At 39.9% G+C, this 25,174-nt stretch overlaps 1 protein-coding gene across 1 annotated transcript in view; it reads right to left on the bottom strand.

The window, feature by feature from the left end:
• Positions 1–20,011, bottom strand: part of LOC133132606 (alpha-2-macroglobulin-like) — a 43,044-nt gene extending 23,033 nt beyond the window's left edge. Inside the window, exons 1-16 of the mRNA XM_061248126.1 lie at positions 19,873–20,011; positions 19,333–19,513; positions 16,610–16,766; positions 16,301–16,353; positions 15,896–15,916; positions 15,576–15,744; positions 14,849–14,933; positions 14,632–14,746; positions 12,791–12,905; positions 12,171–12,280; positions 11,318–11,473; positions 7,857–8,066; positions 6,848–6,911; positions 6,561–6,706; positions 3,330–3,479; positions 2,216–2,389 (exon numbers count right to left, since the gene is read on the bottom strand). Coding sequence (XP_061104110.1) covers positions 2,216–2,389; positions 3,330–3,479; positions 6,561–6,706; positions 6,848–6,911; positions 7,857–8,066; positions 11,318–11,473; positions 12,171–12,280; positions 12,791–12,905; positions 14,632–14,746; positions 14,849–14,933; positions 15,576–15,744; positions 15,896–15,916; positions 16,301–16,353; positions 16,610–16,766; positions 19,333–19,513; positions 19,873–19,940 — 1,974 coding nt within the window. The 5' untranslated portion in view covers positions 19,941–20,011. The remainder of the gene's footprint in view (positions 1–2,215; positions 2,390–3,329; positions 3,480–6,560; positions 6,707–6,847; positions 6,912–7,856; positions 8,067–11,317; positions 11,474–12,170; positions 12,281–12,790; positions 12,906–14,631; positions 14,747–14,848; positions 14,934–15,575; positions 15,745–15,895; positions 15,917–16,300; positions 16,354–16,609; positions 16,767–19,332; positions 19,514–19,872) is intronic.
• Between the last annotated feature and the right edge of the window lie 5,163 nt (positions 20,012–25,174).

Genomic DNA, 25,174 nt, shown 5'->3' with positions numbered 1-25,174 from the left:
TTAGAGGTTTGACACATTGTGTGTTCGGAGATTCTGCATACCACTGTTATAATGTGTGGTTATTTGCATTACTGTCACCTTCCTGTCAGCTTCGACCAGTCTGGCTCTTCTCCTCTGACCTCTCTCATTAACAATGTGTTAAGCGTTGGCACTGTTGGCTATATCTGATGGCATCGAGTATTTTGCGATTTAATCACGGTTGCAAATCAAGGAAAATGGCTTAAAACAGCTAGTGCAATAATCATTTTAAAGGAAGGTTTTGTGCCCCGCCAATTTTTGGCTCACCAGCTGGCACTGATTCCATGCCATGTATTATCCACCTACATAGCTGGAGATTCATTAAACAACCTCAGATTAAGACACGTAATAGTAATAAGGCAAACAAATGAATTTATATTTCAATATACAGTTGTGATTAAATAAATAGCAGTGCGTTAAAAAAGGGAATAAAGTGCAAATATTTTTTTATAGCTTTTAGTTCAATATTTCAAAAGTAGTGGAAACATTACACATTCAATTCCAAACCAAAGCATTCACAAATTTTATCAAGTCTGCGTTATTCTTTTACAGGAAGCAAACAAAAGGAATAATAAAAAAAAATGGCAGTGTTGACATTTTTCTCTTCAAACTCTCTTCAAACTGTATAAACTGGATAATTTTTTCAAGATTTAACATCACTTCAAATTAATGAACTAATATTTAGTTGCATGACCATTGTTTTTAATAACTGCTGTGCATCTGCGTTGCATCGAGTCAACCCACTTCTGGCATATAGAAACAGGTATTTCAGCCCAGAATTAACAAATTCCTGTGAATTTGTGGATTTTGCTTCACAAACTGCATTTTTAATATCACGCCACAAGTTTTCAATGGGGTTGAGGTCAGGGGATTGAGCTGGCCACTCCATTACCTCAATCCTTTTTGTCTGGAACCAAGATGTTGCTTGCTTACTTGTGTGTTTGGGGTTGTCTTGTTGAAACACCCATTTCAGAGGCATTTCCTCTTCAGCATATGGCAACATAATCTCTTCAAGTATTTTGATGTATTCAAATTGATCCATGAGCCCTGGTATACGAACCCAACATCTTAGCATGAAAAACATCCCCATGCCATTATTTTTGCGCCACCATGCTTCACTGTCTTCACAGTGTACTGTGGCTTGAATTCAGTACCCGGGGGTCGTCTGACGTACTGTCGACAACCACTAGACCCGAAAACGATTTTACTCTCATCAGTCCACAGAATGTTACGCCATTTCCCTTAGGGCCAATCGATGTGTTCCTTGGCAAATTGTAACAGATTCTGCACATGCCCTTTATTCAACAATGGTGCTTTACGGGGGCTTCTTGCTGATAGCTTAGCTTCGATCAAACGTCTTCTGACTGTAACAGCACTTACAGGTAATTGTCATCTTTGATCTTTCTGGAGCTGATGAATGGCTGAATCTTGGCTCGATCCATTTTAACAGTAGTTGCTCGTTTTCTTCCGCTTGTTTCAGGTTTTTGTTGCCATTTTAAAGCATTTCAGATCATTTTAGCTGAGCATCCTATAATTTGCTGCACTTCTTTATACGTTTTCCCCTCTCAATCAAGTTATTAATCAAATGACGTTGTTCCTCCGGCCAATTTTACTTAGCAATTCAGAAGTATATAAATATATTTTATAACAATGTGTGAAACATTTGCTTCCCTTCTTTAATAAAAGGACAATTAATGACACCTGTTTTTTTCACAGAATAAATGAATTCTCAAATTAAACTCCACACTGCTATTATTTTGAACACGCCCCTTTCAATGAATGATTCAATTACTCAGAACAAGCAGCATGCATGTCATGACAGTTGGTTGTTTTTCTATTACACTACTACATCTACAAGAAAAGTATTTGCATTGCAGAAATATCACTACTACTAATAACAGTGGTTCATCAGGTTACTGATGTTGTACTGCTATTTTCTTGAATATAACTGTCCCATGCATATACAAGCAAGTCATATAATCTTGACAGCACCTGGCTAATGACTTCATACTCAACCTTTGTTTTTATCATGGATGCCGTGATTTTGTTTTAGCAATACAACACTTAATCTGATCCACTAAAAAACTGAGTTGGGCATCGAGTAAATTCATTCAAATTCCAAACCAAACCATTATTAACTGGTTCAGCTGCAGGTGTATTTAGATGCCCAACACGATGCAGGATTCAAGATGCTTACCTCAAAGATGCCGTAGAGATCCGTTGCATGCCTTTCCCGTCGATGGCTGAACCTATGTGGGTGGTCAAACCTATGTGGGTGCCCTAGTGTAAGGGAAAGGCAGGGAGAGGGATCCCTGTCCTGGAGAATACGTGGATAGCCAAGCAACTTCTTGACAGGCAACTTCTCATACACCTGAAACAGTTCAGATAGACAGAAATAGAAAAATGAAAGTGGAAGTGTGATGAAGAAGGAAGGACAAATCATAAGCTGCTTGACTAATGTCAAAAAAATCCAATCACTGTGAAACACATTTTATAATATCATTTTAATAAAATAATGGATGTGAGTTTTTTTTGTCCATGGTTGATGGTTGAGGATGGTTGAACATTCGTAACACAGCATCACAAAGTACATGAAGGGCTTGTCAAAATGTGTATGTAAACATTTCATAAAGGGTAAACTGCCAGCACAACAACAAAGTGCTTTTTAGAGAAGGTGGATCACATTTAAGATTCATGACTGAGGTAGCCATTCTAAATTTGGGCTTCATTATTGTGGCTAACATTCATAATATTCTGCTGTGTGTGCGTCTGTGTGTGAACAGTAAGTGTGCGTATGAGAGATGGGGTTACAAGACCACGACAAAGCAAAAAAAAATGGTAAAAATGGTTCACTCCATAAAAGTGCTGCTTGTGGCACATGATTGCGCATCATGGTCTGGTAACAAATTTGATCCGTGTCAGTGCTGTCTACTGCCAGAAGCCATAGTCGGCACCACCCCTGATCTGCTCGTGGGTGGTTTGCAGTTCCGGAGTGAAAAAGAAGCAGTTGCTGGCAGGCCCATATTTTGGAGGAGAACCACGGATGGCTTTCGTTCTCCCAAGACAGCAGCAGGGCCGTATGTGAGCATACACAGTTTGCAAATTGGACATTCCAAATTCAGGTGAGACTGGTTTCTTTATTTAAAAACAGGACAGTACCCCTGTCCATATGACAATATTGTCTCTTTCTCTGTTGCACAAGCTGAGTCAACATACCCACACAAGGTTAAAAACACAAAGTACACATCCCTTACTGAAGTGTATCAGGTCATGGCTATGACTAGGCAGGGCTGTTCAGGGTCTCAGCTCACCTCCTGTGCACTCAGCTCCTTGCCTGGTCTCATGAGAAGGACACTCTGGTCGATGGCCCTCAGGGAGCACAGTGACCCCGGCTGGGCCTGCAGCTCCAAAAACACCTTCCCTCCGGGGAGCTCCTGGGTGGAGGAGAACTGGAGAGACACCTGAAACAGAAAATAAGTTGAGTAATTGGGGGGGGGGCACATTACACAACTTCATGCAATATACTTCATGCTGGACTTTTTGCCAGCTTGTGCTGTTGCTGCTTGTGTTGCTTCCTGCATTCACAGCAATGGGAAATTGTTCACTTCAGAAAGTATGTTCATGAGTGGCTCAGGCAGTAAAGAAGCTCAGCCTGGGCCCTGTAGTCACAGGTTTGTCCTGCCAGGTGTATGGTGGGCCCAAGTTGTGCAGAACCCTTGACTTCCTGTTACATGAGTTTCCAGGTGCCCGCAAGCTCTACTTTGCTTACAATTTCTGTATTGAATGAGTGCATATAGGTACACTTCAGAAGTTATCTTCGATCACCAGCTGTTTGAGGTACTGCTAAATTGCCAGAGGCACAATTACAGTTATTCAAATGCAGGGAGAAAGATAGCCTTGTGGCGAAGATGCTTGATGGGGACATGGAAGATTCATGGTCCAAGCCGCAGTGTAGTCACAATAAGATAAAATATTGGGCCCTTAAGCTCACATTGGCTTCGCCTCATCAACTGTAAGCCCCTTTTAATGAAAGCATCAGCTGTAATGTGATTGATGGGAAAAGAGGGGAAAGAAATCTCTTACAGTTTTTTACAATCGTTTTCACACTTGTCTCAATACCATGTCCACTTTTTCAAAACTCTTCACACAGTGTGCTTTTGAAACACACACCTGAGCACATCAGTTAACATTTGGTGCAAAATGCACTTCAACCACCAAAACACTTAATATTTCACCCAAAAGTGACTCATGCTGCCATAACTATAGCATATGCTTTCTCCCATAAGACTACTTTGTCACTCAATGTTCAATGAACTACAAAACACAAACAACTTGGAGCATTACTAAAAACATATATTATGTGTTTCCCTTTCCTCTATTTTTGCATCCACAAATATTTCAAGCCAAGCAGCTAAAGAAACTTTTGATCTGTTGGTTTGCCTCTCACAATAGATGTCATGACTGAGTGTGGTGAATTTACAGTAAACTGTAAATTAATGAATGTTTTACTATATTGGAAACCCAGAATAACTATTTTTACTGTGTAGTGTAAAATAATATATGATAAAGAAACAAATCACAAAAGCAACAGTATTCTTCAGAGGGTTTACAGTATTTTGACGTTTGTTCTCACAGTGCAATATACTGTAATTCAGAAAAGAAAAATACAATACAATCAATTACTCAAAATACTTTGCAATCAAAAACAAATACATACCAAAAAGCAATATTTTCACTATATACAGTAATTTGCACATATATTGTCTGCCTATCAGTATCAGAAGTCTACTGTTGGCCTGGCCCATCCATCCTGTCCTCTGCATTTGGCCATAGATTTTCATCAACATCACTCCGAATGTTATCTCTTGCTGTACACCAAGAAAAACATCTTTTTGCGTGCCTTATCCAGCCCTGGATGTGTTCCACTGTTATGTCCATACACCCAGCAGCCATTGCATCTAGAAGTGACATCTGTTCATGTGGGTGGTGGTTCTAAACCTTTACAAACTTCATATTGGTACCTGAGTTCCTTGACACCGTCAGAGTTCCTGTCAAAGGGGACAGTGTACAACTGTTTCATCCTGATCTGATGTGTTCTTGTCTGCGATTATGTTGTTGCGTATTTCTCTTAGCCTGATGCTGTTGTTGACAATGACCATCCCAACTATTGTATCCTCCTGTTGAGGCGTAAACATTCTTCCCCTTCCCCCTGTGTTACTGTGTGAGGTTACCGCTGGGTCCTGTAGTGAGTCAAAGACAAATGTGCACTGATACATCTGCTTTTTCTGGAGACTTCTCAAATCACAGTACTGCTGTAATATACACATCAATTGAACTCCTTCAGTCAGAATGCTGTATAGTACCTGTTGGTTTGCCTGAAAATCCTCACTATTGAAGCCACTGTGGATCTAGGCAAGTTTGGTTGAACCCTCAACCTGCTTCCCTCAGGGACAGACCATGATTTACCACATGATCAATGACGGTGGCTCTGATTTCATCAGACACAACTGTCCTTGCTCTTCCATGACGTCTTCTTCCTCTACCTCTGGCTGCATCCATTTTCCCCACCAAGGCTAAAGAATGCAAATGCCAATCCAAAGGTGGCCCCTTTTGTATATGTGGTAACGGGGCACAAACAACAAACACCTGGGTAGGTTGTTCACTGAAATGACAGCCAGGTGTTTCAACAGCAGTAATAGTGGAAAAATCTCTTCAGTGACAACTACATCTATATTTACCCTATATACATGCACATTTCAATGCAAGTATGATGTATAGATGGTAACAAGGCTGCAAACAAAAAAATAATAATAAACTGAATAAACTTTCTGCTCAAATCAGAATGATCTGTCAAGCATATAGTTTCATTTATCTGCCAAAATGCAGCATATTTCCTTCCACAATGATCAGAATTTTATTGGGTTTTGAACTGAAAGTTAACTGTTTTGAACAGAGTATCTAAATGTCTGCAAAATTTGCTGTATTTGTACAAACTTTTGCTGGTAGTGAACAATGACTGAGAGAGGTATTCATGAATTTTGGAAGAAGTGGTGATTGAATGCCTTTAGTATCAAAGCAATGCAAAAATATCCACAGTTTAGTTCACATAGTCTAATGATATGGTGAATGTGTTAAGTGTTTTGAAAAAGTGGACATAGTATTGAGACAAGTGTGAAAACGATTGTAAAAAACTGTAAGCCTTGGCAGCCATCTAAGTTACAGACATCACCCACCCACACTGTTCACTTTATTACACAGTCAAAAAATTATAAATCAGCAAACAGTGAATGGAAAACACTGTACAGTTGACTGTCTGCATCTGTTTATAAAAATGTATGGCATATTCATGGACTTTCACTCTTTTAAATCTCTTTTTTATTTTACCACTTGAGTCCCATTTCAGTCTTTTTTTATAAGGGAACCCTTGGAGTTTTAGCTGTAGAAGGGGCGTAGTCAAGGCCTTTGGTAGAAGTGCTTTCTGTGGAGCTGCTACACATTCTGATGGTTTATTCCATTCTCACTGGAATTCAGGTACAGTTTACCTTGTTCTTGAAGCACAACTGGATGGGAAAGTCGAAGCTGTCTGCCACAACCTCTCCATCAGGCAGCACTGTGTACACCACCACCTGGGCATAAGGGGCCAGATCTCCTGTCTGCTTCAGGGAGAAAGAAAACTCCCCTCTCTGAACTGGAATGAAAAAGAAAGGGAAATGTTTGTCTCTGGTTTATGAGACGTGATAACCTTTTTTGATATGTGGGCATAGTGGCAAAGTTCTCCCTTGAGCATCTCAGAAATATAATGAGCAATCGTTTCTCAAGGGAACGTCACCTTCTCCTTCATTCAGCATTACTTCAGAACGCCCGTGCTGCACAATGCTCCCTTTGGACAAAACCTGGGTGACAGGAGAGGGGAGTTAGCTGAACTGGACTGAACTGGTTGGCATGTATCAATCATTGTTTTTCTGCCTGCATTATTGAATGTGAAAACAGAAATGTGAAACCAAAAAAGTGAGAGAAAATTCCACACATTCTCTAAAAAGGCATGTGCAGTTAAAGTAATTTGTTATTGGGTACCAAATGTATTAATTGTTTGCTTACAAAAGTTTAGTGTACAAATAGTATGCCAATACTCAGTATGCCAGAATGTGACTATGACACACAAAAAATCCATGACTATGAAATTCAGTTTGTGCCAATTTCTGGACAAATAAGAAACCAAATAAGACATTTTCTTAGTCAGTGGACCATTAGAAATTTATGATCATTAATTGTGTGGGTAGATCACCTAATCCTAAAGAAACACTTTCTCTGCAGTCCAGCCCAAAGAACTCTTTGCCGTTTGGAAAGCAAACCTGTATACAATATGTTAATCTGGCAGTGTAACTTTTGAGGGCAAATAAATGCCATACTCATGCCCCATCCACTGCCATCTGAAAATGATTAATAAATATAAATGGCCACATCAAAATTGAAGGTAATAGGAGTTTTAGTTACTGGAGTTGCGTTCTGAGGGCAGAATTAGATGTGATTGGTTCTTTGAGGTGCCCAATCAAAAAAAGGAGGAGATGAAGTCAGAAGATGGAGCCAAAATTCAACAAGCCTGGACATCAGCCTTGTATGGCAACAAGGCGGTGTTGGCTCCCAGCAGATTTAGTGTGGTGCTTAGCGTGATAGTCTCTCATGTAGGAGAGCACAGTTTTAAGCTTGTTTGCTGCCTTTTTTCTCTTTGTTTCACTGTCTTAACACGTGATATTTTTCAACTCAGTCCAGGGGCCTCAGAACAAATTTCAGTAACTAAAATCCCTACTTGCAAAATTGAAAATCAGACAAGAACTCACCAAGTAGAAAAAGCCAAGAGTTTTCTTATCCTTAAGCTCCTCCCCTTGGATGATGTAACGCACCAGGACTTGGTTGTCCTGATCACAAGGAAGTGATTCTTTTGCATGCTTGATACTCAGGAAGCTCTTGCTCTTTGAATAAAATATTGTGGCTACATGGTTTGCTGAGCATGTGCTGTGTATTTGTGTTGACTCTTCATTACAACTCGCCTGTATTCAGTGATGTGGAAGAAGAAGAGAAGATTTACTCACAAAACCTGGATTTGCAAGCAGCCATCTGAACATTGTTTATTTTCACCAACAATGCTGCCCAAAGAGACCAGGAAATATATAATAACTTTGCAGAATATACAATAGGAACAAAAGGCTCAGACTGGGCTGCATTTTTGAAGCTCACTTCCAGGGGCCATGTTCAGAAAACTTCTTATCATTCCACTCAAGAGTATTATTCTAATACCCGCACACTTGACACAATACCATTTTAAAAGCTTGATGTCATTATGTTTCTAAACCACTGACCTGATTGCGAAGCAGATTGCCAGCATCAGCTATCTTGGGACTGTTTGTGATTTGGTCTTCGTGACTTTGGAGTCCTCTTGACTACCCCTAACGTTTCAGATTTAGGAGCTGGTTGAGCTACAATGCTTTATGCATTACTCTTTGACCAAAAGCTTAAGAGGCCTAAAGTTAGGACTGATAGGCCCATTATTTTATAATTTGGTTGGTTCATCTTAAGATGTTTCGAAATAAGGCCCCAGGTCTTGTTGAGAGACATTGGCCTCTATTGGCAGCATGGTTGGCTCCAGTCTTTCAGCCACCCATTTCAGTGCAAGTTAATGATACCAATACAGTAGTCAAAATAAAGCCAATAATTTTGTCCAACAAGAACATCCACTCACAATAGGTGTTTTTTCTCACCATGTGCCAGTGTTAAGTGATTGTGTCATTTAGACAATATTTCAATATTTTGTGGACCAATCAGGGACAGCTTGCATCACTGCCTTGTCACTGCACATCACTCAAGGAGGCAGTATCCCATGAGCTTACGTAGACCCGGCCCAGACTTCATGACCTTACAAGAATCCCACCTTTTAGCTACTGCGCAATCTCTGGCTCCAATATCTACAACATGCAATACAAAAACATTGTTTTGAAGCCCATGGAAAGTCACTTGGTGACATCACAGTAACTTTGTCCATGTTCTTTTTTTGTTACATTCTATGAATATGAATGAATACAGTATTCTGCAAAAGTTTTCGGCAGGTGTGAAAAAATGCTGTAAAATAAGAATGCTTTCAATAATAGAAATGTTAAAAATTTATTTTTATCAATTAACAAAATGCATGAACAGAAGAAGTGAATGAACAGAAGAAAAATCTAAATCAAATCAATATTTGGTATGACCACCCTTTGCCTTCAAAACAGCATCAATTCTTCTAGGTATACTTGCACACAGGAAGGAACTCGGCAGGTAGCTTGTTCCAAACATCTTTCAGAACTAGCCACAGTTCTTCTGTGGAATTAGGCAGCCTCAAATGCTTCTGTCTCTTCATGTAATCCCAGACAGACTCGATGATGTTGAGATCAGGGCTCTGTGGGGGCCATACCATCACTTCCAGGACTCCTTGTTCTTCTTTACACTGAAGATAGTTCTTAATGGCATTGGCTGTATTTTTGGGGTCGTTATCCTGCTGCAGCATACATTTGGGCCAATCAGATGCCTCCCTCATGGAATTGCATGATGGATAAGTATCTGCCTATACTTCTCAGCATTGAGAAGACCATTCATTCTGACCAAATCCCCAACTCCATTTTCAGAAATGCAGCCCTAAACTTGCAAGGAACCTCCACCATGCTTCACTGTTGCTTGAAGACACTCATTCTTGTACCGCTCTCCAGCCCTTCGGCAAACAAACTGCCTTCTGCTAGGGCCAAATATTTTTCACTCACCAGTCCAGAGAACCTGATGCCATTTTTCTGCACCCCAGTTCCTGTGTTTTCGTGCACAGTTGAGTTGCTTGGCCTTGTTTCCACATCAGAGGTATGGATTTTTGGCCGCAATTCTTCCATGAAGACCACTTCTGACCAGACTTCTCCGCACAGTAGATGGGCGTACCTGGGCCCCATTGATTTCTGAATTCTGAGTTGATGGCACTGCTGGACATCTTCCGATTGTGAAGGGAAGAAAATCATGATGTGTCTTTCATCTGCTGCACTATGTTTCCTTGGCTGACCACTGCGTCGACAATCCTCAACGTTGCCAGTTTCTTTGTGCTTCTTCAACAGAGCTTGAACAGCACATCTGGAAACCCCTGTCTGCCTTGAAATTTCTGCCTGGAAGAGACCTTGCTAAAATCATCAGGCCCTACACCCCTGCCAGACCTCTTCGTTCAGCCTCCACAGGCCGCTTGGCACCTCCCCCTCTCCGAACCTCCACCTCACGCTCATGACTACTGTCTGTTCTGGCTCCACGGTGGTGGAACGAACTCCCCGTTGAGGTCAGAACTGTAGAATCTCTCCCCACCTTCAAGTGCAAACTGAAGACGCGCCTCTTCAAGCAGCACCTCTCCGCATCCCTCCCTACCTCCCTGTGAACCTTAATTGTTGTCTTTGTGATTTACGTAGTGTTTCGGTATTTTTAATTGGCTAGGTAAGCAGTATTTGGATAGTTAAGTTTGGTCACTTTTGCTTTGTTGTTTGTTTATTTGTTGATTTAAAATAAATAAATAAATAAATAAATAAATAGGCCCTGGTCCTTATCTTTGTTGTACGGGTAGCAATTGAAATTGTACTTCCCTCTAGGGCCTTTCAGCGCACTTAGCCCTGGTTATGGGTATGCACTTTGTTGTACATCGCTCTGGATAAGAGCGTCTGCCAAATGCCAAAAATGTAATGTAATGTAAATGCAGTATAACTACCTTGTGTCTTGGTGCTGTGCTCAGTCTTGCCATGGTGTATGACTTCTGACATTAAACTGTCTTCAGCAACCTCACCTTGGAAGCAGATTGTTCCTCACCCAGTTTTAACCCTCCTACACAGCCGTTTCTGTTTCAGTTAATGATTGTGTTTCAACCTACATATTACATTGATGATTATTAGCTCCTGTTTGGTATAATTGGTTAATAACACCAGACTATATGCCTACAAAATCCCTGACTTTTTGCAAGTGTACCTAGAAGAATTGATGCTGAAGTGTGGTCACACCAAATATTTGATTTGATTTAGATTTTGTTAATTGATAAAAATAAACTATTACCATTTCTATTTTTGAAAGCATTCTTACTTTACAGCATTTTTTCACACCTGCCTAAAACTTTTGCACAGTACTGTACATGTCATTTTGAGGGTCCACACATTCAACTTCAGCCATGAATTGTGTGAGGGTGACAGTACTGGCAGTTTCAGTCACACAGCAGGAAAATATGTGCAAGCAAAAAGATAGAGAGGAAATGGAGTCTTACAATTAGGCGGGCCCTTTCTTCCAACCAACCACTGGTGTCCAGTGAGAAGTGGGCCACACCCTCACTGTCAGTGGTCAATGTCCATGTAGCCCCCTTCGGTCCATGGAGGAAGATGGGCTTGTTGGCAATAGAGGAAGAGAAACCTTTCACAATGATCTGAAAAGTGTAACAAATTCATTTTAGCAAATTTCAACAGCCATAAAGCTATGAAACCAACACAAAATAATAATAATATATTTTATTTAAAGAGTGCTTTTCATGATACTCAAAGATGCTTTACATAAAAAGTGACACAATGATTACAATACAATTAAATGAAATTGGTACAAATGCTACAAATTGCTTATAAATGTTGCCATGTATCAATCATTGCTTTTCTGCTTGTCTTATTCAATGTGAAAACAGAATTGTGACCAAAAAAGTGACCCAGAGACACATTCATCATATACAATTCATATATACAATTAATTCAAGGGATAGTTCAAATCTGTTTGAATCCATGTTCCACTGCAAAAGAGGAAAATTCTCTAAAAAGGCATTTGCAGTTAAAGCTGTACAGTGTAATTTGTTATCAGCTACCAAATGTATTCATTGTTTGCTTAACAAAAGCTTAGTGCCCCAATTGTATGCCAATACTCTGTCAGACTATCACTATCACACACAAAAGCGCAATGACTATGAAATTCAGTTTGTGCCAATTTCTGGTCAAATAAGAAACCAAATAAGACATTTTCTTAGTCATTCATCCATTAGAAATTAATGATGATAAATTGTGCATGATGGCCTCAGCAATTCGAAAAATGAAGTTTCTCATGGGAGCTGCATTTTCTCACTGGAAAAGGTGGATGGTTACCTTTCCCTCATAGTTCATTCCTGGCTTGAAAGATGATGGAGTGTCTTGAAACTCAATATCAATTTCTCCTGTGATTATGTTTTTACTGCCAGAGCCTGTCAAAACAACACCTAAAAAGAAACAGTCAGTCATTGTCCTGCTGCTGTCTGGCACCAGAGTATCACTGCACAGAAGATTCTGAATTTGTGTAGAAAACTAACTCCTCCCTTCACTGCCAGTATTTTGAAGTAATTTTAAAGCCATTTCTTAAAAAACAAACAAACACATAAAATCATTTTCTTTGCAGGATGCAATTATTCTATTTAAAAGGAAAAGTCTATAGAAAAATGTTATTGTCTAAAATATTCACACAAAAATACTCTGGGCCAATAAAAAAAACCAAGAAAGATAAAACTCAAAAGCATTTCTGTTCAAGTCCTGTAGCAGCACATGAGAATGTAAGTGTTTTTAGTCATTCTTATAGTTATTTGAATACAGATATTGTTTTGTTTTGTGATATCATCCAATCAGTTTGGTAGGGATTTGTTTTGGTGGAAGATATTTTTTCTCTTGGAGAATGCTTATTCTTTCAACTTAATTAAAATAAAATAAAAACTCAGAAAAAATCACATAACTCCTACCTGTTCCATCTTCCTCCAGCTTGCCAAGCACACCAAGGTTATATTGAGTATTTGGGGAAAGGTGAACCTCGTATGTCACACTGAGAAAGATTATTGCACATCCAGTCTTGTCAGTCTAGGTCAAACAATGGCAGAGGTCAGGAATATTCTGAGCAAAATCATTAGAATCAGGTTCAAAGATGCTAGCTAGTTAACTATGCTGGTGTTGGCTAGATACGTAGGCACATGGCCAGTAAATGAGGGAAGATATCAGTCGACACTGAACAAAAGTAAATGTACTGCTTAATCAGGCACCTGTTAATTGCACAGTTATCACACAGTGTAATACAAAGTTGACATAATTTGGGGGTAACTGGGTAATTGTCTGCTCAGCTGTTCCTGGTCAGCTGTGCGGTGTTGGATCATTACTTCATGCACAGGAGATCAACAAGTGATTCTCGATGTGGAATTTGCATTTTAAGTTTGTTGATGTTGTCTCGCAACATGAGAACCAAGGAATGGTCAATGGCCAGTAGAGCAGGCCATCACTGGGTGGAAAAATATGCAAAGAATTTGCTGCACCAAACTCAACTCTTTGCTACATTTTTAAGAAGCAAGAATGCACTGGTGAGCTCAGCAATAGGAAACAACCTGGGAGACCACGGAAGAGCACTGTAGTGGATGACCGAAGGATACTTTCATTTGTGAAGAAAAAACCCTTTTCAGCTGTTGAACAGATCAAGAACACTCTCCAGGATATGCAGTAGGCATACGAGTCAAAGACTAAAATAAGGAGAAGACTCAGAGCATACCCTCAGAGGACTCACTGCAAGGTAAACCATTGGTAAGCCTCATGAACAGAATGTTGAAAATTGTAGGTCACATTTGAAAAAGTCAATTATTTCTATATGTGAATTTTTAATTCACAAGTAAAAAGGCCAAAAAAAGCCAAATTTCACGTAAATGTGAACTTGTGGATTTTCTTACGATTTTATGTTAAATACACTCAGTGAGCACTTTATTAGACCTATTTTTTAGACATATGAAGTGTTCTGCTGCTGTAGCCTATCCACTAAGAGGTTTGATAAATTAGGTGTTCAGTGATGCTGTTCTGCATACCACTGCTGTAATGTGTGGGCATTTATATATTGGTATATATTGGTTCATAAAAAAAAGATGGCGGCTACTGTGCACTCCCAAGATTTAACCAGTTAACATGAACTAGCCTATCCATTCCCAAATTAGATTTGGATTGATAGCTAGTTTTAAAATGTCCTTGGGATATTGGCAAAACATTATTACAACATTTTTCTGACAAGGAAATACCAAACACAAGCATCCTAATCGCCAGGTCGGACTATTTCCATTTTATTAGGTTTTAGAAAAATGGCACAAATTAAGTGAATTTCTGCAAGTATCACTGGATATGGCTGTGAATACCCTTCTATTAAAGCCGTCAGTCTGCACCCTAACATTGTATTCATTGTTTCATTTCAAATCCAACAGAAATTGTGTCACTGCCCAAATATGTATGGACTGCACTGAATATGCAGTGTTGCCTTAATGTACTTTTCAAAGCAGTTTGGAATGTTTTATTGGAGCAACTTAAAATAGCCTTTACAGGAATTATTAAAGGGATTACACCCTGGTGCTGCACCATTTCACCCTCTGTCCACCAGGTTGTCTGTAGGAGTCTGAGGAATGGGCATGAGTGATCAAGATCAAGATCACATCAAGAAATCTGCTGTTGTTGGGAGTTTTTTGGATGTAATATAACAACATTTTTAACAATGGTATGACTTCACATCCAATGATGCTGCACTTTCATATTAACTTGGGCCCTTGTGTCATTGTTCTCTTACCCTCGCTGGAGACACGTCCATGCATTGAAGAGGGCGAGCACGCCGATACCACCTGAGAGAATTGATGCACACTGTGGCCTTAACAGAACCCAGGACAGGCTTCCCATAGGTGTACCTGGACAACAACAAACAGCCACTGACTAAGACCACAATCCCACTTCATGAGATGAGATACATTTTAATTTTAGTCAAGGCAAATACAGCTTTTCTTACTTACTTCCCACAAATCTTTATTGTTGCGTTTTTGTCTTGGGCAAATATGACATCAGGGAAGAGGACGGTAACCTCAAACTTTGGCAGGACTAAAATATGAAACAGATAAAAACAGGCCTCAGTGGAGTCCAAATATTTCTGTAAAGGGCATGTATTTTAAAAATTCTTATTGTCAAAAATGACCATATAAATACAGTTTATATAAATATCAAGATTACATATTCATATTACATTACATTCATGGCATTTGGCAGATGCTCTTATCCAGAGCGACATACAGTTGATTAGACTAAGCAGGAGAAAATCCCTTGCTCAAGGGCCCAACAGCTATGCGGATCTTATTGTGGCTAGACCAGGGATCGAACCACCAACCTTGTGTGTCCCAGTAATATACCTTAATCACTACGCTACAGGCCACCGCCTATAACAAAACAACAATTTTAGAACACTATAATAAAATAATCTGTATAATGCCAGATCTTGTCTTGTCAAGCCAAACCCTGCAATTATATTATACCTAACAATATCCTGGAAAGTTTAAACTATCATATAATAGGATAGCTCAAAATGTGACGTCTTTAGAAAAGTCTATTGCCTTGTCCAGTTTCATTCATTTTGGTTGTTTTTCACTATACCATTTCCTCTTAGAGGCTTCAGCACATTGCTCTGTAAACTGTAATTGTGTTGGCAAGAGAAAAAATAATTCTGTGACCACATGAATGCATCCTTACCATATTCTATGATCTCAAAGGTCTGGGTGGTGATAGCGTCCCTCTTTGTCCTGGCTGAGATGATGTAGTTGCCTTGCTTGGCCTCAGGCGTTGTGGGGTGGGACAGGTCCAGAATTCCAGTGGTGACTGATTGGTTCAACCACTGGGCAATACGATTTGACCCAGGGTCCTGTAAAAGAAGGACAGAGGTATTGCCTAGAGCCTGAGGTTCAGACTGGCTTATCCCAAGAAGAGATAGAGATAGCTGAACAGACAGACTAAGTTCTATTTCCCATGTGGTGTGACAGACCCAATGAAATTGCATAGTCAGGATGCCGTACCTGCAACTCAATAGCCTGGAACTGCAAAAGGAAAGAATAAAAGAAAAGTCAAACATTTCTTTCCAAGCAGAGTCACAGACACAAATGAATGGTTTTTCTCCATCTTTAATTCACCACTACAAGGAAGCTCATCCAGGACAGGTACCAGATGTGAAAATTATGCAGTATACAGTTTGTCCAAATTCAGTTGAAAATCTGCTTCAAAACCTCCTTCTCCTTAACCACCACCCCAAACTCTCTCCTTTCAGTCTGTTTTTAGCAATGTAATTCTAAATTTCAAAACACTATCTCTGAGACTGGCCTACTTATATAGTAAGGTTAAACACTTATGACACGTTTAACGTTTACACACTAACATTGGTGTCTCCCTGCCTCTCTCTTCTCACACACAAAATGATCTCTTACCACTTCCTCATGAGGCAAGAAGCTAGAATCCAGGGAGACAATACGGAACTTGACTGCAGCAAAAAAAAAAAATGAAAAAAAAAAAAAGCAGTAAAAGAAAGTCAGCAGTAGGACGGCAAAACACAAAAGTCAATTACTGAACACACACATTAAAAAGCACCTATACAGTATTTCTTGAATCATTAATCATATTGAAATCATTTTTTTGTGTCCAATGGTATGGCTGTCAGTGGCTGTGGCATTTTTAATAGTCACTAATGAACTGCGCTCTAAGACAAGCCAGATAGTAAATGAATGGTTGAAAATTACTGGTCTGTCCTGGTTTGTAGATGGGCTTGTCTGTCTGTATGATAGTGAAAGAGGAGCTTGGTTTGATCCAGATTTTGGTCTTCTTGCTCAAAGATGTTTTTTCCCCCTTGAGGGAGGCATCAATGGTTGCCACGGCATTAGTGACAACAGAAGGAACCTGGAATTGACAGAGAGGAGGAATGTAAATGACCAATCTTTCCATTTTATATTCTGACTTAATAGTAATTTTCCCAGATTGACATTTGAATGAAGCACCCAAAAGTGGCTAATGTTGAAAATTTGCTTTCGCTAAAAACGTGGTGACTCTGCCCTGGCAACTGTCATTTTCCTTTGTACCATTTAAATACATTTTAAAAACTGAAAGAAAAAAAGGCACATTAAATAGTTGTGTTAGAGATACAGTTACAACTACATTACTCATTGAATGTGAAGTGTGAACTATAATCAGATTATAAATCTATTTTTATTACTCTTTACTGCTCCCCATTGAAGATATCTGAAGGAAAACAAACTTGTCAGAAGTAAATCTGTCACATTCCTGTAATGCTAACCGAAATCAGTTTCCCTGGAAGATTTTGTAGCGCACATTACTCTTGGAAATGAACAAATACGTTTTTAGTTTACTGTAATTAGGCTAAGCGTATCATTGGCTTTAGTTTAGTACAGTTAAGAGTGTTTTTGAGTTTGTCTACTGTAGTTTTAAGTATTGCAGGTTTTAGTTTATTGTAACTTCAACTCACAGTGTTCCGAACGAATGCTTTTGGCATTCTTTGAGGAAGCAACCAAGTGTTTTGAAAGCATAGCTTATGATATTGTATACTTATATTTCCAAAAAGCATCTGATAAGGTACCACATGGCAAACTCATTATCAAAATGAGGACGGTAGGAATTATAGGAGCCATTTCCAAGTGGGTTCGGTATTGGCTACGGGAGAGAACACAAAAAGTTGTTTTTGTAAAAACCTGAGGAAAAGCCTTCGTAGCCTGTTGCTCTTGTAGGACTGGTAGAACTTAGCTAGCTACCTAACTAGCTATATTCTCTCTTATCAAGTAGGCAAGCTTCCAATTACTTACTTAATCCTTCAATTGCTGCAGAAGAAGTTGTTAAGTACTGCAGGATGTAGCAAGTGTTCGAAGCTGCATCCTGTAATACTTACCAACTTCTTCTGCAGCAATTGGAGGATTAATTGGAAGAAGTATCCCCAACCAAGGGGTCCAGGAGGGAAACTAAGCGATGAGTAAGTAAATATCTAGTTAACAAGCTGTACAAAAACGTTGGTTGTGGAAACTTCGTCCAATGAATCCTCTCGGTTAGCTTCGGCTGCCTTGTGCTCCGCTGTCTGTCTCTCTCGCTCACACAATTCTTCCTCTGTAAATTCCGGTTAGAAAATATGTGGTTGTATTTCTTTGTCAAAATCGAAAAGCTTGTCTTCTAACTCTGCAAAGTCAGAGCTGTCCGTCATGTCGCTCTGGCTAGCCAAGTTAGGTTCCGTGCTATTTTTTATGCTAACGTTACCGTATTTTCGTGGGAGTGTTATGTGATTGCCTGGATTGGTGGCTGTCCATAAACCAGTCTCTGTGTTAAAGGGTGGGGTTTGAGCGCCCGTTACCTGGTGGGAAACACAGGCTAGAGATTCAAGCCAAACAGTGATGTCACTGAACGTGTTTGTTTGATAGGTTTTGCCCCATATTTAGGAAACAGCGACACTGTCAGTGTGTAAGGGAGCGGGATCGGTGGACCAAACGCGCCCGAGTTGGTTTCTAAAAGTTACCCCCCAGACGTGAGATAACGACTAATATTTTTGGGGGGCATCCCTAGAGACAAGGGATACGGAGGAAGGGGAAAACGATGAGAGAGAATACATAACTCCCTGGCAATTAGCCAACCAACAGAACAACCTATCAAAACGGTCAAGAAGTCTAATCTGACTGCAGTGAGGAAATAACACACGGCAGAGAAATTCAACCTCACATCCCACTGATTACGGCGGTCTTAAGAGGAGGCGAGTAGGAGATAGGTAGGCAGACAGCGTCAGTGCCTGGAGATTCATCAGAACAGAAGCCCAGAACCATGGCACTGTGATTTTTTAAATGCCTACACACATCATTTAATCACTTCATCCAAATAAGCTCAACTGAAACAAGCGTGACAATCCTCCTATAAGGGAAATTCTGTTCTAGATACCCCTGCCCTCCAAACCCCTCCCCTGCCCTCTTGCAGGCCCAGGTTCAGGTCCTGCAAGGATTCTGACCCATCTGGTAGGGAGGTGTTTCTTGCAAAACACAGAGCAAGGAATTAATATGGACCAGCTAGGGAAGAAGTGAAGTTCATTTAAAAGAAAATCTGAGGTATGATAACATTTTTTTATCATACTGCGAATCATACTTCGTGGTCTATTTTTGCCAGACTAATCAGTTGGCCATTATTTTTAATGACATGGCTGAAATAGCTATGTGAAGGATCAGCTAAGTAACAAGTGCAGTTGAAAACCTTATCTCATCATGCGATAGAGGTATATTATTGTGAGACTAATCAGTATGTCAGTATGCCCCTTAAATTAAGATTTGTATCTAAACATTTATTTTAGAACTTTATATTCTACATGCATTAATTTTAGAACATTATATTCTGTTTATTCTGGTATATTCCTTGTATTCTCCTGCTGCTGACAAAGAAACCTGACAAAGCCAAGCAATCACTGAAAAATGGTAAATCACCAAACCTGGAACTGTACACAGCGATGGAACTCTGTCATAACGAATTCCTCCAAGAGAGTGGTATTACTGGGACCTATTTCCAGGGTAAGCGTAAAAGAGAGCGGTCCATTCTGAAGAAGAATGTGGGCACAGACTGTCTCTGTACTGCCCCCTGTTGTCTGGGAGGCCACTGTCACAAGATAAATTCTTTAAAAGAAAGAAAAATATTAAGTAAAAAAAGATAGAGTATGTGGAATTACATTTACCCAAAAAAGGAATGTGTCCACTAATATGCCAGACAAATTAGAAAATTCACATCCTGAGCTTTAGTGGAAGATGGAAGAACATTTTATTTAGAAAATGCAGGAATGCAGTAAAAGACATTTGCTTTGAATCCTAGTCTGATTGAAATATATTGGAAATATTGAAACAGCGTTAACCCTACAACATTTGCCTTGCAATTAAGAATAATGCTCTAATGAACATAAAAGACAATTCAATGCACAGTTCTCTTAATTTTATGATTAAATTGACTGAGTAACAACAATAAAAAATATTATACTTACGGTTCATCTGGGTATCTGGAGTCTGCAGCCTGCAGCAGCATGCAGGCAATTAGCAGCAGCCCCAGCATACTGACGAGATCAGATCGGAAAAAAATCAACCAATACGCAGACACTCTGTGTGTCTCACATGTGCCTCTTTGTCAGCTGAGCCATTGAGGAATAATTCTGAAACAGCAGGATTTATACACAAAGGGAAATGCCCAACTCATGACAGAGCCCCCCCCACACTGCCCTCCCCTGATACACAAACACACACACACACACACAAGCATGTACGCACACACACACACACACAAACACACACACACAGACACAAACACACACACAAATACACACACACACAGACACAAACACACACACACACACACAAACACACACACACACACACAAACACACACACACAGACACAAACACACACACACACACACACACACACGCCATTTTATCATGCTGCACTCCCTCCTCCTCAAGTCCAAAGTCAGGATTAATTCTAAACCATTTTCTCAACTTGTTTAACTTCAACTGGGTTAAAGTGCTGAACTGACCAATAATCTCAATGCTAGGAAAGGTGGGAGGGGAGATATCCAGGCAGATTTGAAGTATTGCCGTCTGCTCACAGAATTCTATTCACAGTACCTCGCAGTCACACTCGGTAAAATGTGTGGTGTTTAATTTGTTTAGTGACATGTGAATAATGATTATGTATTCACTTTTAGTAACAATTTTTTTTGTTATTGAAAATTGGAATTTTGATATTACAGTTTTTTACAATCGTTTTCACACTTGTCTCAATACCATGTTCACTTTTTCAAAACACTTAACACATTCACCATATCATTAGACTATGTGAACTAAACTGTGGATTTTTGCATTGCTTTCATACTAAAGGCATTCAATCACCACTTCTTCCAAAATTCATGAATACCTCTCTCAGTCAGTGTTCACTACCAGCAAAAGTTTGTACAAATACAGCAGATTTTGCAGACTCTGTTCGAAACAGTTAACTTTCAGTTCAAAACCCAATAAAATTCTGATCATTGTGAAAGGAAATAGGAAGAGAGGAAGAGGAGGTCGCGGAAGATCAAGAACAGTTGTGTCTGATGAAATCAGAGCCACAGTCATTGATCATGTGGTAAATCATGGTCTGTCCCTGAGGGAAGCAGGTTGAGGGTTCAACCAAACTTGCCTAGATCCACAGTGGCTTCAATTGTGAGGATTTCCAGGCAAACCAACAGGTACTATACAGTATTTAGCGGTTACCTCACACAGTCACAAAGGGGGAAGGGGAATAATGTTTACGCCTCAACAGGAGGACACAATAGTTGGGATGGTCATTGTCAACAACAGCATCAGGCTAAGAGAAATATGCAACAACATAATCGCAGACATATTTCCAAACACTGGCAGTGTAAGCACTACAACCATTTCAAGAGTGCTAGAAGAGACATCAGATCAGGATGAAACAGTTGTACACTGTCCCCTTTGACAGGAATTCCGAGGGTGTCAAGGAACTCAGATACCAATATGACGTTTATGAAGGTATATGTGAAGGTTTAGGACCACCACCCACATGAACAGATGTCACTTCTAGATGCAATGGCTGCTGGGTGTATGGACATAACAGTGGAACACATCCAGGGCTGGAAAAGGCACGCAAAGAGATGTTTTCCTCGGTATATAGCAAAAGATAACATTCGGAGTGATGTTGATGAAAATCTATGGCCAAATGCAGAGGGCAGGATGGATGGGCCAGGCCAACAGTAGACTTCTGATACTGATAGGCAGACAATATATGTGCGAATTACTGTATATAGTGAAAATATTGCTTTTTGGTAGGTATTTGTTATTGATTGTAATGTATTTTGAGTAATTGATTGTATTGTCTTTTTCTTTTCTGACAGTATATTGCATTGTGAGAACAAACGTCAAAATACTGTAAACCCTCTGAAGAATACTGTTGCTTTTGTGATTTGTTTCTTTATCATATATTGTTTTACATTACACAGTAAAAATAGTTATTCTGGGTTTCCAATATAGTAAAACATTAATTCATTTACAGTTTACTGTAAATTTACCACACTCAGTCATGCCATCTATTGTGAGAGGCAAACCAACAGATCAAAAGTTTCTTTAGCTACTTGGTTTGAAATATTTGTGGATGCAAAATTAGAGGAAAGGGAAACACATAATATATGTATTTAGCAATGCTCCAAGTTGTTTGTGTTTTGTAGTTCATTGAACATTGAGTGACAAAGTAGTCTAATGGGAGAAAGCATGTGCTATAGTTATGGCAGCAAGAGTCACTTTTGGGTGAAATATTAAGTGTTTTGGTGGTTGAAGTGCATTTTGCACCAAATGTTAACTGATGTGCTCAGGTGTGTGTTTCAAAAGCACATTGTGTGAAGAGTTTTGAAAAAGTGGGCATGGTATTGAGACAAGTGTGAAAACAATTGTAAAAAACTGTAAGGAAGTAGGAGTATTTGTTTCTTGATGAATAAAACTACTCAAGAATATTGGCACCCCCCATCATTGAAAAACAGGTAAAGATTGACAGCTCACTCAATCTAGGGGTCTTTCAACATGAACTTGGTGAAAACAAACATTTGCAAGCATTTGGGCACTTTGCCTGTGATACCATGGTCTTGCCAGTTTAACCTTTACGCCTTGTGAAATCTGAGCTGATTGTCTGCTTCTGTGCCAGACAAATGCATTAAGGCTGAGCTGACTTTGGAGAGCAGAAGCATCTCCTGGATTTCACATTGAAAACAAGTAACTATTGTAAACAACATTTAACTAATGAGTTAGGAATGTGGTAAGAATGGCAGGGCAAATGAAATCAGTGCTAATGGATAAATGAGAAGTGAAGTGACTGTGTGGGATGGAAAACCAGGACCGGCGGAGAACACAAGCTACACCCAACCTACAACACGGAAAAATAACACACGTAAACAAATACAATACATGTCAAAGGGGACTGGGGAAACATAAACAAAAGGACGGGGATCCGGGAACCGGCAGGTATGACAGCCTTGACATTATCTACTACTGCGCTCATGCCAAGTCACCAGCCCTTGGCTCTAATTCATCTGTTCCTCCCTAGCTGCTTTCCCACCACACAACCTAATTATATCAAGCATTTTTCTCCAAACTCAGAACTCTGGTCTTTCTTTCTTCTCAGCAACTCAGTTACTTTTAAGCTCTTTGCATTCAAGAATATGATTCTGATTACTTATACAGGAGGATAAGCAGCATATATGATCACTTATACAAAAGATATACACTCAGTGAACACTTTATTAGGTAGACCTGTACATCAGTCTGTTACAGTTTTTTACAATCGTTTTCACACTTGTCTCAATACCATGTCCACTTTTTCAAAACACTTAACACATTCACCATATCATTAGACTATGTGAACTAAACTGTGGATATTTTTGCATTGCTTTCATACTAAAGGCATTCAATCACCACTTCTTCCAAAATTCATGAATACCTCTCTCAGTCAGTGTTCACTACCAGCAAAAGTTTGTACAAATACAGCAAATTTTGCAGACTTGTTCAAAACAGTTAACTTTCAGTTCAAAACCCAATAAAATTCTGATCATTGTGAAAGGAAATATGCTGCATTTTGGCAGAAAAATGAAACTATATGCTTGAAATACGTAAGACAGATCATTCTGATTTGAGCAGAAAGTTTATTCAGTTTATTCAATTTTTTTGTTTGCAGCCTTGTTACCATCTATACAAAAGTGATCATACTTGCATTGAAATGTGCATGTATATAGGGTAAATATAGATAGAGTTGCAGCTATTACTGCTGTATATGTACTGTTGAAACACCTGGCTGTCATTTCAGTGAACAACCTACCCAGGTGTTTGTTGTTTGTGCCCCGTTACCACATATACAAAAGGGGCCACCTTTGGATTGGCATTTGCATTTTTTAGCCATGGTGGGGAAAATGGATGCAGCCAGAGGCAAAAGAAGAAGACGTCGTGGAAGAGCAAGAACAGTTGTGTCTGATGAAATCACAGCCACAGTCATTGATCATGTGGTACATCATGGTCTGTCCCTGAGGGAAGCAGTTTGAGGGTTCAACCAAACTTGCCTAGATCCACAGTGGCTTCAATAATGAGGCAAACCAACAGGTACTATACAGTATTTACAGCATTCTGACTGAAGGAGTGCAATTGATGTGTATATTACAGCAGTACTGTGATTTGAGAAGTCTCCAGACAAAGCAGATGTTTCAGTGCACATTTGTCTTTGACTCACTACAGGACCCAGCGGTTACCTCACACAGTCACACAGGGGGAAGGGGAAGAATGTTTACGCCTCAACAGGAGGATACAATAGTTGGGATGGTCATTGTCAACAACAGCATGCAACAACATAATTGCAGACAAGAACATATTTCCAAACATTGACAGTGTAAGCACTACAACCATTTCAAGAGTGCTACAGAAACATCAGATCAGGATGAAACAGTTGTACACTGTCCCCTTTGAAAGGAACTCTGAGGGTGTCAAGGAACTCAGGTACCAATAAGAAGTTTATGAAGGTGTAGGAACTACAACTTCCACATTCCCACAGGACAATTCCACGACGTCCACCCCGCATGACATCTAGCTTGGTTCAGCCAATCCCGTAATGGCGGGAGCAATAAACTTTCCCATATAAGAGCAAGACACGTTCTTGGGATCTCCTCTTCTGCTTCTTCTCTTCCCTTTCTTCATTCCCTTCCTCGACGCACCCTTTTTGGCCATTCGCTTCAGCTCATCTGCTCCGAGACTCAGACAGAGGCTGAATGCTGCACAGCGCACTACCAGGCCTAGGGACACACCTAGTTACCCCGCAGTAACTCCGTGGCCTATAGCGAGTGGAAACTGGTGTACGCGGAATGCTACTTCAGTTTACTCCTGCAAAGCTCACCAACGAACAACAGCAACAAACTTTTCCACCCGGAAAAAGGACAAGCGAACATCCTTCCAGCAACCGAGTGGACCAGACGACAACGTGCGGCTAAGACGCCCCAGCCTGCGCATCTCTCCAGTACATTCACATTACCATCGCTGCTTCTACAAGGACAGCACGTCTTTTGGATCCAGCAATGCGTATGGACTCAGTAAGACAACAAACATTCAGGCATAGCCAGTGTTTAGTTTAGTCTAACTGTTTTTGTGAATCTGTGTTTCCATATTTGCCGTCTTATCATTGGAATGTATTTTGTTAGCTATATATGTACGTGAATTGATTCGCCGTCTTTTGGGCATATATAGAGTAAACTACGCAAGTAGTCTTCTC

This window comes from Conger conger, chromosome 7, assembly GCF_963514075.1.
Source record: "Conger conger chromosome 7, fConCon1.1, whole genome shotgun sequence".
Classification (NCBI taxonomy): Eukaryota; Metazoa; Chordata; class Actinopteri; order Anguilliformes; family Congridae; genus Conger; species Conger conger.
The sequence above is the reverse complement of the archived record's forward strand: the minus strand, read 5'-3'. Positions and strand labels throughout refer to the sequence as shown.